Raw genomic sequence first — 18,210 nt, 5'->3', positions numbered from 1 at the left:
GATGAGCCAGAGGTTCCTGCTAAGAAGCAAAAGAAGAGTTTGAGCAGCTACTTTAAAAAAGCAGCAAAGCAAAGCCAAACGGCCCCTCGGTCAAGCAGAGAGTCCATTGTAAAGGAGCTCAACCTCTATCTCCAACTGGAGGCTGGTCCAGAGACAAACCCACTGGAATGGTGGAGGCAGCATGAGGCACATTTCCCACTAGTGGCCAAGCTAGCAAATAAATACTTGTGCATCCCTGCCACAAGTGCCCCATCAGAGCGGGCGTTCAGTACAAGTGGGAAGATTGTGACATGTCAGAGGTCATCACTTAAACCAGAAAGAGTTGACCAGCTTGTATTCCTGGCTCTCAACATGTAAATCTAACTCCCTGAGATTCGGCATTTTGAAGCATTGTTGCACTTTGGCTGTTTTCATAGAATGCTGCTACTATAATTCAAACTTGAAGGAGTGTTTTGTTTACTTATTATATTCTATATATTTAATACAAAGTTATGTTAAAGACTATTGGTATGGTTGGTTTGAATATTTTTTAAAACCAACCAAAAAAGTGTTTTCTATTTACTTTTTTGTATTTATACGTTCATATTTTATATTTTCTTCCGTGCATAATTTGCACAAACGTTCTAAATAAAAGGAGAAAAATGATCATGAGTAAGTTATCTTTATTTGTAGAGTATATAATTCAAAATGTAATACGAAATAGGCCTTTCCATGTGGTCATTTTATATAAACTATTCATTGAATTTACAGTACATGTGCTATATCATGATATATATCGTTATCGGGATATGAATTATCTATATCGGGATATGATATTTTAGTCATATCGCCCAGCCCTAATCTGGCATATAACATACCAGTCAATCTAGTGAGGTTATTAACAAGTATACTGCATTAAAGCATTCACAGCACTGAATATTAATTTTAACAACTGCAGTCAACCAATCATGTGAGGTAAATTGTACTGCATCAAAACATTCAAAGAATTGAACATGAATATTTAAATACTGGAGTCAAACAATCCTGTTATAAGCAATCATGCACAGCAAAGAGAGAAATCATGTGTAGGCTACTGCGAAAACACTGTAATCAAACTATAATGAGTAAGAACAAGCGTATCATAGAAAAACAACGTATTCAGTATTAAAAAGTACTGCAGTAAGTGCCATAAGGTCAGAATATAAACTATGTTTAGGTTTGAAGGAGAATGTACTCAGGCACACATTGAAAATTAGGCCTATCATGCTTAGTGAGAGGGGTGTTATGTCTGGGTCGATTGAGGTTTGCTTTAGCCTCAGACTTGGTTCAGTATCCAACCTGCTTCCAGCACTCGAGTTGAGGGGGGATGGCATCCCCCTTTGGAATTAAAATGATCAAAATCATCCCCCTTCTGAAACAGCCATCCCCCCTTCCCATCCCCTGTTATTTTATCAATTAATGTGGAAATATTACCGCTATTTCATTATAGCGGTTTCCTTTTTCAATTCGGCGCAAGCAACGTTACTTTTCCCAGGGACAGATTTGACAGCGATACTGCATTCTCGGGCAGTATGCTATTGCGCAAGCACGCAGGCGTACTTGCGCAATAGTGCCTTCACGAGCTCTCATTCCACACCGTACGAAACTGACACTGGTAGCGTGAAGCAGTCTCTGCATCTCAGACATCGCTTCCGCAGGCAACTCTGTCCCCTTGTCTCCCTTTCATTCCAATCCGTGAGCAACACTAGTCTCCCTTCTCTTCCGAATGCATTTTTGAAAAAAAAGAATAAGAATCCGTTTTTAAAATCCTTAAATGTGATGCATGCCTCCGAATCGTGTGATGCGTCCGATCAGCTGCGTTTTTGGGGATAAAATAAGAGCGATGACATGACTGTAGTCATCGCTCTTATTTGCGACCATTTGCGTCCAAGAGAAGCCTGGTCACAAATGGAATGAGAAAGCGCACAGCCTTGTCTGAAAGCGCAGGATATTCGCTGCGTCGCTGCATCCAAAAGTCCAGAAATGTCTGGCCTCTGAAGGCAGACTTCAACGTCTCGTCACAGGACGATTTTGCAAAATGTTTGCTTCCCCTACTCGTCGTCACAGCAGTTAGTCAATGCAGGTTTAAGATCATTGCATATGATGGGTACATGCACATTTCTTTTTTAACGGTTGCTTCAACTTCAAAAAATTGCTTCAAAAAATCGTTCATACTCCGCGTACTACTAGAGGGCGCTCGCGTACCACTAGAGGGCGCTCGCGTACCACCAGTGGTAGCAGATTGAGAACGTTTTAGAGTATCAGTCTGATTGGTTCAGAGTATCAGTCTGATTGGTTTAGAGCAGGGGTATTCAACAAAAATTCAAATAGGTCCAGTTAGAGAAAATTTCCTCAAGCAAAGGTCCGGAACATCATAACGTCTAACTTGCGTTATCATTCAGTGTGATATATATTGAAGTAGCCTAGTAGTTGTATCAACGTCTGCATTTAATCAACAACTGAGTGTCAGATCAATACAGGTAGAACAATTCAATGACATTTCAACAATATTTATTGTCACTTTTATACAATTATACTCAATAATACTGAAGATATGTATTATTAAAGGAGGTTCAACTGACTCAACTGAAACTAATCTCTTAAAGGAACAGAAGGGCTTCATTTAAAATCAAAATGGTGAAAATAAATATAATAATAATCTAAAATATAGATAAAATATATACTTTTCTTTTGAAAGATAAAATAAAGTATAGCAGCAGCTTGAGTTTCCCCTGTTTCTTTGTGTATGTTTTAACAGTTTCAACCAATTTCAAAAACATAACACAACTTAACAATCGAACAGTTTTAGCTTCTCTTTCTTTCCCTTTTTTCTGTTGTTCAGTGAGAGAACTGAGCTCTAGCTTGTCCTGCCAGGAGTTTAAATACCTATTGGCCAGGTAGATGTCCTCTCCTTTTGTACTGGTCTTAAGGGGAGTTACACCTAACACATCTTCACAGAACTCTGTCTTTTCTTGGTTGAAGAACCTCACATAAATTAACAGCTGAGCATTGTCATACACATCAGTAGACTCATCTACAGCTAAGCCTACACACCTTATGAATGGCTTCATCCAGCTGGGCTAGCAAATCTTGGGTTAACATTTCACTTTTCTTTGTGGCTGATGATGCTGACATGGGTATTTGCTTTATTTTGTCACAAAGCTTTTCTTTCTGTTTCCCCTCAAGTAAGGTTTCAGCTACTGCACTCATGCATACCTTGACAACCCCTCCATCAGTAAATGGCTTTTTGTGTTGACCCAAAATCCAAGTGACTCTGAGGGAACATTCATTAGCACGTTGTTGGGCAGTGAATGAATGGGTCAGGATCCGGTTGGATTGTTCATATTGGGCTCTGAGACTGCTTATTTTCTGTGACCGCAGTTCAGACTTGAGCGGGTATGTTTGTTGAAAACCGTTGTGCTTTGTCTCATATCGCGTTTCACGTTGGCACTTTTTATGAGTGCCACTGTCTCTGAGCATATGAGGCAACCTGATTTTGTGTTGTCAGTGGGAAGAATGAACATGAATGAGTCTGTCCATACTGGGTCGAAAGCTGTTTTCGCTGTCCACTTTTCTCTTCTAAGAGAGCGCCATGTGTAGTTATTTTTCTGTCTCCGGCTCACTCTGTCTCTTTTCTGTCTCGCTGTATTTCTTACTGTTCTCCCGCTGTCTTTCTCATTGTTCTCCCGCTGTATTACTCACTCTTCTCCCGCTGTCTTGCTCACTTCTTCTCCCACTGTCTTACTGACCCTTCTCCCACTGTCTTTCTCACTCTTCTTCCGCTGTCTTTCTCACTCTTCTCCCACTGTCTTACTGACCCTTCTCCCACTGTCTTTCTCACTCTTCTTCCGCTGTCTTTCTCACTCTTCTCCCGCTGTCTTTCTCACTCTTCTCCCGCTGTCTTATCTGCCTTCTCCCGCTGTATTACTCTCTCTTATCTGACTTCTTTCTCTGTAATTCTCGCACTTCTCTCGCATGATCGCTCACTGTCTGTGAGTCAGGCAGCCTGTGCCGGGAATGCACAGATTCGATTGGCTGAGTAGCATCACGTGGGATGGCTTAACTCTAATGCAATTGGGTCAATGGATTTCCTGATTCCCTAAACCAGTACCGTAATGTCTAGATACGCTGCGCCGGTCAAAATAGAAGCGCCCCGTCAAAATTTAAAAATATTTGAATAATTTATTGACTATAGGTCCGGGTCCGTATAGGACGGCGTCTGGGTACGGACCAGGACCGCGATCCGCCTGTTAGTGACCCCCGGTTTAGAGTATCAGTCTGATTGGTTTAGAGCAGGGGTCTTCAATTAAAATTTAACAAGGTCCAGTTACTAAAAATTCCTTCCAAGAAAGGTCCGAACCTACCACGTCATAATAGCCTTCGTTTGTCAAATACAATCAACACGGCATATTACCTTATCATTTCAGGTGTATTTATTTTAAATTTCCAAATAGCTTACTTTTAACCATGAAAAACTAGTAAGACAAAGTAACGCATATTAACATTAAGTAAACAAAACAGGTACATTAGGCCTGCAATTCAAGTAAACATAAAAAGTGCATAAGGCCTACATGTGAAGTAAGCAGAACAGGAACACTAGGCCTACACTTCAAATAAACACAAAGTGCATTAGGCCTACATTTCAAGTAAGCAAAACAGGCACACCAGGCCTACATTTCAAATAAACGCAAAAAAAGAGCATTAGGCCTTCATTTCAAGTAAGCAAAACAGTGTCTCAAGTGGTGTTCGCTATTACGCACATGCCGTGACTGACGGAGGGAGGGGGGGAGTTCGGTGAGTGATCATCGCTCTGTGAAGATCATTGCTTTTGCTGTTTTTATGCTCTACAACAGACTATTCTGCCTTTCAATTTGTATTTCAGTGAGAAATTATTTTACTAACATAATCATGCTTTGTATAGTGAAATCATAAGAAAAAATGATTTCATAAGAAAAAAGGTTTTTTTTTTTTATTATTATTTTTAATTGGTCATGGGTCAGGACAGGAACGTCACTTGGTCCGGACCCGGACCGCGGTCCGCCATTTGGAGATGCCTGGTTTATGGTATCAGTCTGATTGGTTCAGAGTATCAGTCTGATTGGTTTAGAGTATCAGTCTGAGTGGTTTGGGCCTTCGACCCCGACTCCTCCGGAACCAGCAAGGTTTGCATTAGGGCTTTGACTCCGAACTTCGTTATTATAATATAATTAGAATATCAAAAAATAAATCAAAATTCTAACAAATATTAGGCAGCCCTTAATATTCTAACCTGTAATGGGCAGGCCTCTCTCCCACTCTCCCTCTCTGATGATGTAAATGCTTGCAATGTGTTATTGGAGACATTGGTGTTTGCATCCAGTTTGGTAGTGGATGGGGTAATTCCTCTGCTCATGTTAAAAATCCCTTTAGAAATGCAATTTATTATTATTCAGAACAAATGTATATGAATAGTAAAAATATAATACTTTATCTTCCTGTTTGATTTGCACGCCACACTGTAGTGTGAAGATTAACAATTTTGCCTGCTGTAAAATATTATGTCTCTCTTTTTGTCTCTGTCTCTTTCTCTCTCTCTCTTTCTGTCCCAATGTCTCTCTCTTTCTGTCCCTATGTCTCTCTCTCTCTCTTTCTGTCCCTATGTCTCTTTCTCTTTCTGTCCCTATGTCTCTCTTTATTTCTCTGTCTCTCTCTCTTTCTGTCCCTATGTCTCTCTCTCTCTTTCTGTCTCTCTTTCTGGCCCTATGTCGCTCTCTCTCTTTCTGTCCCTGTGTCTCTCTCTCTTTCTGTCCCTATGTCTCTCTCTTTCTGTTCCTATGTCTCTCTCTCTCTTTCTGTCTGTCTCTGTCTCTTTCTGTCCCTATGTCTCTCTGTCTCTCTCTTTCTGTCTCTGTCTCTCTCTTTTTCTGTCCCTATGTCTCTCTTTCTGTCCCTATGTCTCTGTCTGTCTGTGTCTCTGTGTCCCTGTCCCTCTCTCTCTCTCGCTCTCTTTCTGTCTCTCTCTCCCTTTCTGTCCCTCTCTCCCCCCCAGGAGGTGAGTGCTCTGGAGTGTGAGATCCAGCTCCTGAAGAACCTGTTCCACGAGCGCATCGTGCAGTACTACGGCTGTCTGAGGGACTCCACCGAGAGGACCCTGTCCATCTTCATGGAGTACATGCCCGGGGTGAGGATCTCTGAGAGGACTGCCACCGCCATCACTCCTGGCTCCACTCAAACATCTGATCACAATGTCGTTGTTAAAGTGACTCGAGCACTCTAGAAGCAGAGGGAGGAGGAGGAGGAAGAGTGGGGAGAGGGAGGGGATGGAGGAGGAGTGGGGCGAAGGAGTTGAAGGAGGAGGGGGGAAGAGGAGGAGGGGGGAGGAAAAAGAGGAAGAGTATTGGTCTTGGCTCATGTGGTACCGGGTCGCAAAGAAAGAATAACTTATTTTAGTTTTATTGAATCAGAATCTGAAAGATGTTTTATTTTGTGTGTGTGTGTCTCTCTGTCCCTGTGTCTGTGTGTGTGTGTCTCTGTCCCTGTGTTTGTCTCTGTGTGTGTGTGTGTGTGTCTCTGTCCCTGTGTTTGTCTCTGTGTGTGTGTCTCTGTCCCTGTGTTTGTCTCTGTGTGTGTGTGTCTCTGTCCCTGTGTTTGTCTGTCCCTGTGTGTGTGTGTGTGTGTGTGTCTCTGTGTGTGTCCCCAGGGCTCGATCAAGGACCAGCTGAAGTCGTACGGCGCGCTGACGGAGAACGTGACGCGGCGCTACACCCGTCAGATCCTGGAGGGGGTGTCCTACCTGCACAGCAACATGATCGTCCACCGCGACGTCAAGGGTGAGGGTCGCCGACCCTAACCTCTGACCCTAACCCTGACCTCTGACCCTAACCCTGACCCTAACCTTTACTTCATGATCGTCCACCATGACATCAAGGGTGAGGGACCCTAACCCTAACCTCTGACCCTACCCTGACCTCTGACCCTGACCCTAACCCTAACCTCATGATCGTCCACCGCGACGTCAAGGGTGAGGGCCGCCGACCCTAACCTCTGACCCTGACCTCTGACCCTGACCCATAACCCTGACCCTAACCTTTACCTCATGATCGTCCACCGCGACATCAAGGGTGAGGGACCCTAACCTCTGACCCTTACCCTGACCTCTGACCCTAACGCTAACCTCTGACCCTAACCCTAACCTCTGACCCTAACCTCTGACACTAACCTCTGACCCTGACCCTAACCTCTGATCCTAACCTCTGACCCTAACCTCATGATCGTCCACCGCAACGTCAAGGGTGAGGGCCGCCGACCCTAACCTCTGAGCCTAACCCTGACCTCTGACCCTAACCCTGTCCCTAACCTCATGATCGTCCACCGCGACTTCAAGGGTGAGGGACGCCGACCGCCTCCAGTAGATGAACCCTGACCCCTTCATGACCCCCTATCTCTGAAGCTAACCTGGTCCTGACCCTAACCTCTGACCCTAACCCTGACCCTAACCCCTTCATGACCCCCTATCTCTGAAGCCAACCTGGTCCTGACCCTGACCTCTGACCTTAACCTGTGACCTTAACCCTGACCCTAACCTACCACCTAACCCACCTGAAGTGGCGAACCCTTTGTTCGCCCTATTTATTCCTGAGGCAGAGGTAGTCCGACACACATTTCTTGGGAAGCACGCACAGAGATTGTTTAACTTGGTGTTGATTCATTTATTAAGCAATAACTCCGGTTGACTTTCCAGGAAATAACTAAACATAAAAACTCCAAACAATGTAACTGTTTGCGGCCAAAACAGGGTTCTTCGTATTGTACAAAAAGGGCTTTTCAATGTAAAATAATCTGTCAAAATGCAACCAATAATACGAAATGATGCGAAATAATGCGGTCAAAAAACTGTAATTAGCCTGCCCTATCTGAGGGCCTCCAATAGGCTTCCCCAGGTGACACAAGGGACTAATCACCACGTCATCACAAAATGCATACATATACATATGAATGAAAATGTTATTAATATTTCATACACTTTATAATTCATAACTCATACTTTTAGCCTTAGACTCAAAATATATTTACTTAAAAATATTCAACACAAAAGACCTCTAAATGGCTCCAACACCACCTAACCCACTGTGGGGAACGTGAAGCTGGGAGACTTCGGGGCCAGCTGACCCTAACCCCTGACCCTGACCTCTGACCTCTCTCCTAGGGGCCAACATCCTGCGGGACTCTGTGGGGAACGTGAAGCTGGGGGACTTCGGGGCCAGCCGGCGGCTGCAGACCATCTGCCTATCGGGGACCGGCATCAAGTCGGTGACCGGGACGCCCTATTGGATGAGCCCCGAGGTCATCAGCGGGGAGGGCTATGGACGCAAGGCTGACATCTGGTGAGGAAACGCCCCCCTCAGGGGACACGGCCCCTCAGGGGACCTGTAACATTAATACTGCCCCCTAGTGGATTCTTAAGGTACGGCCACACTCAGCGCGTTACGCGTGTTAGAGGCGTTGAAAAACGGCATTTTTGCATACGCAACCATTGGCTTAGGCGCGTAGACGCGTTACACGCGTTAAAGCGTCGCGTTAGGGGCATTAGACGCACCAACGCGCAAAGTTCAATTTTTTTTACTTTCAACGAGAGTAACGCATGACTCTTGCACAGAAGCACATGGCGGACATCTTACTCTTTATTTTGGGTGGAAATAGTAACATAGTTACACCATTAAAAGTGTTTATGTAAACATTTTTAGCGAGAAATGTGCATTTTACTTTCATTATGTTCGCTCGGTGAATGTGAAGGATGTTTGGTTTGATAGTTATGACTAAGAGGGAACGCTCCATTCACTTGCATGAGCAGCGTCTTTGGTTGCTAAGCAACCTCAACGTCTTTGGCGGACTATTTCTCTGCTGATCAACACAACGAATGCTGGAAACACACCAGACACACCATGTGAAGTTAGTTAACCCGATTATTGTTATTTATATCCGAGATTATTTAATCTAACCCGATCTAAACTCTATCATGCACCCAAACACGGAGGCGTTTGGGTTTCCTACTTCGGACTCCTAAATCCAGCGCAGCGATGGTGGCTGCGTAGGCGCGTTGAACCATTTTTGTGACACACAATGATCAAGCGCCAGGTTAGGCACGTTACTCGTGTAATCTAACGGGTAGGGCTGCTCGATTATGGGAAAAATCATAATCACGATTATTTTGGTCAATATTGATATCACGATTATTCAAACGATTATTTTTGAGTTTGAAAACATGCATTTATTGACACAATCAATTATGACATAGAAACATGCTCTCACACTCCCCCCTCATGGAGGCAGGGGAAGTGCTTGCCTCCAGTCTCTTTCACAGCCGTTTTTATGTAAGGTCAGGCTCAGCCATTCTAAATAGGTTCTACACATACGTGAAATAATACATTCCCTATTTAATGTCTAGAGAACAACGGTCCCAGCATTTCTCCATAGCAAAGTTAAAAGTCACAAAGCCATAACAAACACATGGCCAGTGATGTTGATAGGTTTTCAATGTAGTGAGTCCCCGGGACCCACAGGTGGCGAGTTGGGTGGGTCCCTGAGAAATTCAATGGGTTCCGACTCCCCAGTTTAAAAAATGTGTTTCTTTTTTATTATTATTCTATTTCTTAAATTAAATTAATAGTGTTAAACTCCTTGATGGTGGTATGATATGGTTAGAGCTGGAGTACTCAACCGTTCATGTTTAACACTAGAAACGCCGGGCCGTTTTTACTTACTCCTAGCGCCGCAAGAGGGGTCAAATGACCCCTAAGTCATTTTAATGAGAGGCTGTGCATTTGCACATAATGATCACTAGGTGGCGCCAATGAGCTATTACCGCGCGAGCGCCACATTTGTGTGTGTGTGTTTCACAAGCCTAGTCCTCACGATTTTGTCATAAATGTAAATATATTCAATCAGAAGGATTGCAAAAAAATCCTGTTTGATTTGCTCATTCGACACGAATGAGCACAGCATCGAGCAGTGGAAACGTGGGTTTATTTACTATGAAGTTCGTATTTTTAATTGTTGAAATGAAATCAGCGGTGACGAGCTAGTTGTTTTGGTAGCGGCTAAATTAGCATGTCGCGATACTTTGTACAGGGGATCACGTCTGCGCCGAGTAGATGCGCAGAGGGTTGAAACAGCGCTTGTCCGATCTGCTCACAAGAAGGTTTCTTTGGCCAGTTACTGTGATTAAACACGAGTTGTTTAATGTTCACAATGTATCGTTTTTCATGGGGAAAATGAGATGCGTCCCCGGGACGCATGGATAGTGAGTTTAGTGCGTCCTTTCAGATTTTAATGCGTCAGGGACGCAGGACGCGTACCTAGCAACATCACTGGATGGCTAATAAAAATCATATTGTTGTTAAACAGAAATACATATACAAGATGTACTTGGCAGTTCTGCCTTAAAGAACTCTTAGTTAAAGTCTGCTATAGGAGCTTGTTATCGTTCATCAAACTGTAACGTTACTGAAACTTTAATATTCCACACGGTAGGTCTACTCCAACATGTCTGTCAACAGTCGATGCTGCTGATTGGCGGTTAACTGGCATGTCCCGCCTCCTGCCAACGGCATACTTCCTGATGCAGCACGCCTGTTAGATTGTACTCCCTCTCGCCGCGTTGAATGCTTTCGCATGCGCGTCTCTTTCATAAACTTTCATAAACTCTCTAGGCCTACTGTAAAACGGAAAATGTCAAATTAATCGTTTCAACTCGATTATACGAGTTTGGAGATCGTTTGACCCCAAAATCGATATCGCGATCGAAATTCGATTAATTGCACAGCCCAACTAACGGGTTCAGTGTGGCCGTACCTTTAGTGCCGTTACATAGTCAACGCATCGCTACGCATATGCGTCCAGAAGGCTACGCATTGCTACACTCTTGCTAAATGTGGTCGATAGTGTTTGAGTGTGGTCGCTAGTGTTTACATGTGGTCGATAGTGTTTAAATGTGGTCGATAGTGTGTAGGTGTGGGCGAGAGTGTTTAAATGTGGTCGATGGTGTTTGGATGTGGTCGATAGTGTTTAATTGTGGTCGATAGTGTTTAATTGTGGTCGATAGGGTTTACATGTTTAAATGTGGTCGATAGTGTTTATATATGGTCGATAGGGTTTACATGTGGTCGATAGGGTTTACATGTGGTCCATAGTGTTTAAATGTGGTCCATAGTGTTTAAATGTGGTCCATAGTGTTTAAATGTGGGCGATAGTGTTTAAATGTGGTCGATAGGGTTTACGTGTGGTCCATAGTGTTTAAATGTGGGTGATAGTGTTTAAATGTGGGCGATAGTGTTTACATGTGGTCGATAGGGTTTACATGTGGTCCATAGTGTTTAAATATGGTCGATAGTGTTTAAATGTGGTCGATAGTGTTTACATGTGGTCGATATTGTTTAAATGTGATCGACAGTGTTTAAATATGGTCGATAGTGTTTAAATATGTTCTTTTCCCTCACTCTCCACCTCATCCCTAACTCTCCACCTCAAGCTGGTGTGTAGTGAGCGTTCTGGCACCGATTGGCTGCCGTGCATCACCCAAGTGGGTGCTACATATTGGTGGTGGTTAGTGAGGTCCCCCCTTCACTTTAGGCGTCTTTGAGTGTTATTAATTATTATTATTCTTCATGTTTAACCTCTGTTTTCCTTTTATTCCTAGTCTGTTTTACATAGTTTTGAATGATGACTATATGCTCTGTAAGGTGACCTTGGGTGTCTTGAAAGGCGCCTCTAAATTAAATGTATTATTATTATTATTATTATTACACTTCGGCTGCCATTATGCGTCGACGTGTAGCAAAACGCGTCCTCCCAATTTTTGATACGCGACGCACCGATCCATGCAATACTATGCGTTGTCGGTGGGGCCGATACTGCCAATATTGTACATTATTTCAACTAAAGGTTATATTTACAGGAGAAAATTGGAGAGGATGAGGGAACGTGATAAGAATGACATTCACGTCTCTTTTACTAATTACCTGTGGCAATTTATGCGAACACTTCCACAGGGGCAAAGTGCTATTTTGATGCGCGTCATCAAACAGCTGATGCACGACATCAAACAGCTGATGCGGGATTATTAGCCATTTTAATGATCTTCTTGTCACCCGATATTCGTTCTATTACTGGCGTTATTTGTTTTAGTGTTAGCCTATTTGAATTAATTACGTAATGTTTTGTGTTCACGTTCTGTGTGAAACATAAGTGTTCATGTTCTGTGTGAAACATAAGTTCAGTAGCCTCTTTGAGTGAATACTATTTGAAAGCGTGAGTGAATGAAAAATGTGTGCGTGTATGGTGGGTTTCTGTATTTGATAAATAAACCCCTTTTCTCTAATAATGTTTCCTACCATATAATTTCTGTGGACATTATGCGCTATAGCTTTGGCTATAGGCCTATAATACACTTAAATAATTAATTAATCTGTCAAGGCAGCGTCCTCCCAATTTTTGATACGCGACGCACCAAACTTTGGCGCCGACATCCCAAAATACTGGAAATTCCTCTCCTCGTCCAGGCTTCGCATTGGAAGCACCAGAGTAACAAATTCCCCATCCTGATCTCGTGTGGTATTTAAAGGGCACACATACCACCGCCTATCTCTGCGCTTCCTGCGTTGCCGCCACCGATGTATAAGGAGCAATAAAATGCACTCTTCTTCCGTAGCCATTTTGATCAGAATGTCACACGCAATGTCACCTGCGAAAACACCAGTGACTGCTGCCACCCGTGGCGTGAGTGTAGTTTTGCATGTCATGCATTGCCCGCGACGTTTGCGTATGCTGTGTAGACAATGAAAGGAAGCTTGTCGCTCGCATCACTCGCGTCGCTTACGCGCGTTACTCGCGTTACTCGCGTTGACTATGTAACGGCCCTAACTGTAACAAGATTATTACTGCCCCCTAGTGGACCCTCAGTGTAACAACATGTACTAACAGCTCTCTACCCCCCCTAGTGGACCCTCAGTGTAACAACATGTACTAACAGCTCTCTACCCCCCCCGAGTGGACCCTCAGTGTAACAACATGTGCTAACAGCTCTCTACCGCCCCCTAGTGGACCCTCAGTGTAACACCATGTACTAACAGCTCTACCCCCCCTACAGGAGCGTGGGGTGCACGGTGGTGGAGATGCTGACCCAGCGCCCCCCCTGGGCGGAGTACGAGGCCATGGCGGCCATCTTCAAGATCGCCACCCAGCCTACCAACCCCATGCTGCCCCCCCACGCCTCCGACCACTGCCGTGACTTCCTGAAGCGCATCTTCACGGAGAGCAAGGCCCGGCCCTCGGCCGACGAGCTGCTACGACACATCTTCGTACACTAGAGGTCTTGACCCTTGACCCCGACCCCTCCAACCACGCCCCCCCTCGTCATGCTGGACGTCGCCTTTACCTCGTGGGCGTGGCTGTCGTGTCGACCCCATCCCCCATCCCTGAAACTCCTCCTCCCCCCTTGGTTGAATCACATTGGAAGGAAACGGAGCTCTGTGATTGGTTGAATGAGCGGTAGCCCCGCCCCTTCTCTCACACCGTTGTTGCTCGTTGGACGGAGTCGGAGGTCTGCGATTGGTGGATGAATGGTGGTCCCGCCCCCTCCTCCCATCCTGATTCGCTGCCGAGGACTTAAGGCGTTTTCTTTCTTTGTTGTTTTTTTTTGTCTCCCTGCAAATTTGCACCTTAATTTCCCCGCCGCAGCGCAGGGGTCCAAAGCACTTCCCCTTCTTCCCATGAAGAAGGACTCCATTTTATAATGCCAATATATTTGCCGATATATATATTTTGTTTTTTACGTCTGTATGTTTCCCCTTCCCCGCGATCCCTCCCCTGTCAGCCCTGGACCTACCCCCGCTCGGACCTAGAGGGCGACTGGCACCTCCCCCCCGCCCGCTGACCCCCCCGAATGTATTTGGCCGCAGAGACCCAGAGCACTGGGTTGCTATGGCAACCGCTGCTTGGGGGGGTGGACGCCTCCTCCCAGCGACACACACACCCTCGTAGAAACTCAACCTGAACTCGCTGGTTCCATTGTTTCCTCTGGTTGCTGATGGTTCCTTCCCTGGTTCCTCTGATGGTTCCTTCCCTGGTTCCTCTCTGGTTCTTTCCCTGGTTCCTCTGATGGTTCCTTCCCTGGTTCCTGTGATGGTTCCTTCCCTGGTTCCTGTGATGGTTCCTTCCCTTGTTCCTGTGATGGTTCCTTCCCTGGTTCCTGTGATGGTTCCTTCCCTGGTTCCTCTGATGGTTCCCTCTGATGGTTCCTTCCCTGGTTCCTCTGATGGTTCCTTCCCTGGTTCCTCTGACGGTTCCTTCCCTGGTTACTCTGACGGTTCCTTCCCTGGTTACTCGCTGGTTCCATGGCTCTGGTTCCGCTGATGGTTCCTCACTGGTTCCTCTGATTCCACTGGTTCTTCTGGTTCCTCTGGTTTCTCACTGGTTCCTCCTCTGATTCCACTGGTTTCTCACTGGTTCTTCTCGCTGCCTCTCCCGTCTGTCTGTCCATCTCAAGCTCTGGACAGAAGTTCTGCGTTGTTGTCTGTGTTTGCGTTTATTTAATAATGTGCCTTTTTTATTTGTCTGTTTCCAACGGTTCAGTACTGGTTCCGTAATGGTTCCTTAACGGTTCAGAGCTGGTTCCTTAACGGTTTAGTACTAGTTCAGTAACGGTTCCTTAACGGTTCCTTAACGGTTCACTAGCGGTCCACAAGTCGCTGTGGCTATCCAGGGGTCAGGGTACGACTCAAAAGACCTGTCCATGCAGTAGACGTTCCTCATTGCTCCGTTTCCACTGGGAAGCCAAAAGAAGGGCGTTATGTTTATCAGCCACCAGAGAGCGCTGTGTTTTAATCAAGGGGATCATATCTAAATGCAAGAGAAAAAGTTCCAGCCAGCGCTAACAAACTATCGTTTTAAAGTTGAGACCTCAAACGTTCCAAGAGTCATCGCTGACGACGTAAATTTGTTGTCAACGTTTGAACGTAGGCAGAATTTGGTACGGGCGTCAGAGGAAGTCCTGCATGTCTTAGAAGGAGGAGGCTTGGAAAGGCTCTGAATAAACTCCTCAGACGGTCTCACTCAAGTATTACCCCACTAGGGTCCGGGGCCTAACCTCGGACCACGGTCTAGATGAACCGGTCCACCCTCTGCTGTACAGAGAACAGCGTCCTGTTCATGGTCACAACATGATCAGTGTACGGAGGAAGAGGTGCATTCTGGGGATGGACCTTTCCCTTAGCCGGGCAGAGTCAAAGAGCGTCCGAGCGTTCTCATTGGCCCAGCCCGGAAGAGGGGTTTGGTGCTTACGGTTGATTGGCCGACCGTCCGGCTGTATGATACCGTCTTGCTCGTTGATATTCGTCGGAATGTTCTTCTTCGTCGAGTTCGGCTGCCGGTACGACGTCGTGTTAAATAATCGGTTTTATCGGTTTGTACGCTTTCTACAATGTATGCCTTTTTGTACGCCCCCTCAGACAGAGTCGATACTTACCTCTTTGATTTTAGGTTTTATTTTCTTTAAGGTACATTGGCGCCCCTAATCCGAATAAACGGTTCAGTCGTCGTGCAGTTACCAGTTTGATCCAGATCTAACCCGACCTAGTTTAACTAGCTAACCTGGACTTAACGAGCTAACTCAGCATGCTGTAAATGCATTTTATGTTGTGATCATAACTGCAGTACTTTTTTTTAAGGGGTTTTTGGAACGCAACCTGTACGTCTGCGAAACAGACACCGTGTCAAAATTCATGTAAAGATTTGGATTTAGGCTTATTTAAAGGGCATAGTAGTATTGGTACTATTGATATAGTATCGATATTATGGGCAGGTTTTGTGTCCCATTTTATCCCAAAGTGATAAACATATCTTAACCCCCCCCTGCTACCCATCATGGACCATTCCACCAGCCTCCTATTGGCTCAAACTGACATACAGGGTGAACCTCCTAACCAATAGAAACGCTTCTCACGGACCTGTCGTAGTGCCTCTCTTCTAATTAAACTTTATTTGTACGGCCCTTAATCACCGGTACAGTCTCAGGGGGCAAGGAAAAACTCCCTTAATGAGCAGGGAAGAAATCCCGATACGGAGCGCAGGGTAGGGGACCCCTAGCATGGCTAATGCCAAGCTCCATCATAGATTGAACGTTGGACTGGGGAGGCTGCTGTCATTTCCTTTAGCACAAGAGGCGGGATCAGCGGGCCGAGTTCAAACGACCCTGTACGCGATTGGCTGCTTGCAGTCGCTTCCTTGTGTTAAACCACCCAATACCGCGCTAGGGGAAAAAGCCAGCTTGGTGATTGGCTCCCATAAAAGTAGAGAAACAGGAATAGGTGTATTGCTCCGCTCCAGCCCCTGCTGCACGGTGAATTTAAATGGCCCCAGAGCGGGCGGGGCACACAGTCTAGGTCCCCTCCTTCCAGGGTGAATTCAAAGGGCCCCAGAACAGGTGGGGCACACAGTCTAGGGGACCCCTCCTTCCAGGGTGAATTCAAAGGGCCCCAGAATGGGCGGGGCACACAGTCTAGGGGACCCCTCCTTCCAGGGATGGGCAGGAGTGCAATGGGGGCCAGATTTGACAAAAATGGATACATACAGGAAAAAGGTGTTTGATCAAGGATGACTTCTGTATTGAATGATACTGTTAATCAGGATAATATTCGTATAGAAGATGAACGACCCCTTAGGAAACACTTCTCCTGACCTTTAAGGGTTGTATCAGTGATTCTAGAATCGAAACATTAATGATCACATTCGTCTGATCTTTCCTCACGGCCCGCTAGCTTCCCGCCCCGTCAAAAAAACGTGTCTCTGTAGGCAGCCTATGCCCCGAGATCGTACACAAAAACAAATGGTACTGCCAACCACTCAAAACCAAAATATAAAGTATTCCAACCAATCACCGACAAGGGGTGGGTGTTGTGGGGTTTTGCGCTGCGTTCATGATAGTTTTTACTGGATGCACGAAACACGGAAGGGAGGGGCAAGCTGGCTGTTTGTTTGGGATCTCGCTGCAAATACCAACAGAAGTAACGTCACCCAACATCTTCTTCTGGAACGAGGTTGCTCATGGGTGAGGCAGTGTACATGGGGGATTGAACCCCCAACCTTGTGGTCGGGATACCCCCGGTTTTCCATTGCTATCGACGTAAACATTGCAAGCCTGAAACGTAAGATTCCGAAAATGTGTTTATGCGGACCTCTTCCTACGTCGACCAATGAATCTTTTATTTTAGTTTTTTTAGGGACTGACATTAATAAATGAACGACTCTTTGGCACGCTCTTATGTAAACGCACTTATGTTTGCTGTTGTGGTGGCGATTCTGCAATGATTTCTTCGGATGAATGTAATGCTTCGGTTTGGCCTGCAGAGGGCGACTTTACCCCCCACTAGAAACGGACTGGAGCCGGACCTGATACACGGTGTGTGTGTGTGTGTGTGTGTGTGTGTGTGTGTGTGTGTGTGTGTGTGTGTGTGTGTGTGTGTGTGTGTGTGTGTGTGTGTGTGTGTGTGTGTGTGTGTGTGTGTGTGTGTGTGTGTGTGTGTGTGTGTGTGTGTGTGTGTGTGTGTGTGTGTGTGTGTGTGTGTGTGTGTGTGTGTGTGTGTGTGTGTGTGTGTGTGTGTGTGTGTGTGTGTGTGTGTGTGTGTGTGCGCGCGCGCGCGCGCTTGGACGACACACTGTCTGCGTTAGTGGTTAGCGTTCAGACGGTTAAGGCGGTAATAAATAAGATGTATAAATGTAAATGATTTAAAACGTAGGCCTACCTTTTACCCCCCCCACCGACCCCTTCTGGCCTCTATCGTAAAGAAGCCATGTTTATAATCCTTTTGATGGCCGCCGGCCATCAAAGCGCTTGTTTATATCAGATGTGTATATCAGTGGTACGCATAATTTTTTAAGATATATTTTTTTTATTTGGTTTCTTATTTTATGGGGATGTGTTGCATGGAACGGGGGGCGGGGTGCTCTCTCCGACGCCCCCTAGGGCACGATGGAACGGTTCTGTTAGTTAAGATAAACACGGCTAAGATGATGATAAAATAAAGGATATTTATTTCATGTCTGCTTTCAGGTTTTTCTTTTGAGCGGGGCGATGTGAAGTCAAAGGTCATCTCGATCTCGAATAGGGTCGATGGTTTGGTTAATCTCAGGGTGATCCGTGATTAATTTGGAATGAAAAAC

At 45.5% G+C, this 18,210-nt stretch overlaps 1 protein-coding gene across 2 annotated transcripts in view; it reads left to right on the top strand.

The window, feature by feature from the left end:
* The window catches only part of map3k2 (mitogen-activated protein kinase kinase kinase 2), a 28,768-nt gene extending 10,681 nt beyond the window's left edge, over window positions 1–18,087 (top strand). For both annotated transcript variants that reach the window (XM_060055504.1, XM_060055505.1), the window contains exons 8-11: window positions 6,047–6,178; window positions 6,698–6,827; window positions 8,204–8,381; window positions 13,142–18,087. In XM_060055504.1, the coding sequence (XP_059911487.1) occupies window positions 6,047–6,178; window positions 6,698–6,827; window positions 8,204–8,381; window positions 13,142–13,361 (660 nt within the window). In that variant the 3' untranslated portion in view covers window positions 13,362–18,087. The remainder of the gene's footprint in view (window positions 1–6,046; window positions 6,179–6,697; window positions 6,828–8,203; window positions 8,382–13,141) is intronic.
* Window positions 18,088–18,210: the final 123 nt, after the last annotated feature.

The sequence above is a fragment of the Gadus macrocephalus genome, chromosome 7 (assembly GCF_031168955.1).
Source record: "Gadus macrocephalus chromosome 7, ASM3116895v1".
Classification (NCBI taxonomy): domain Eukaryota; kingdom Metazoa; phylum Chordata; class Actinopteri; order Gadiformes; family Gadidae; genus Gadus; species Gadus macrocephalus.
The sequence above is the reverse complement of the archived record's forward strand: the minus strand, read 5'-3'. Positions and strand labels throughout refer to the sequence as shown.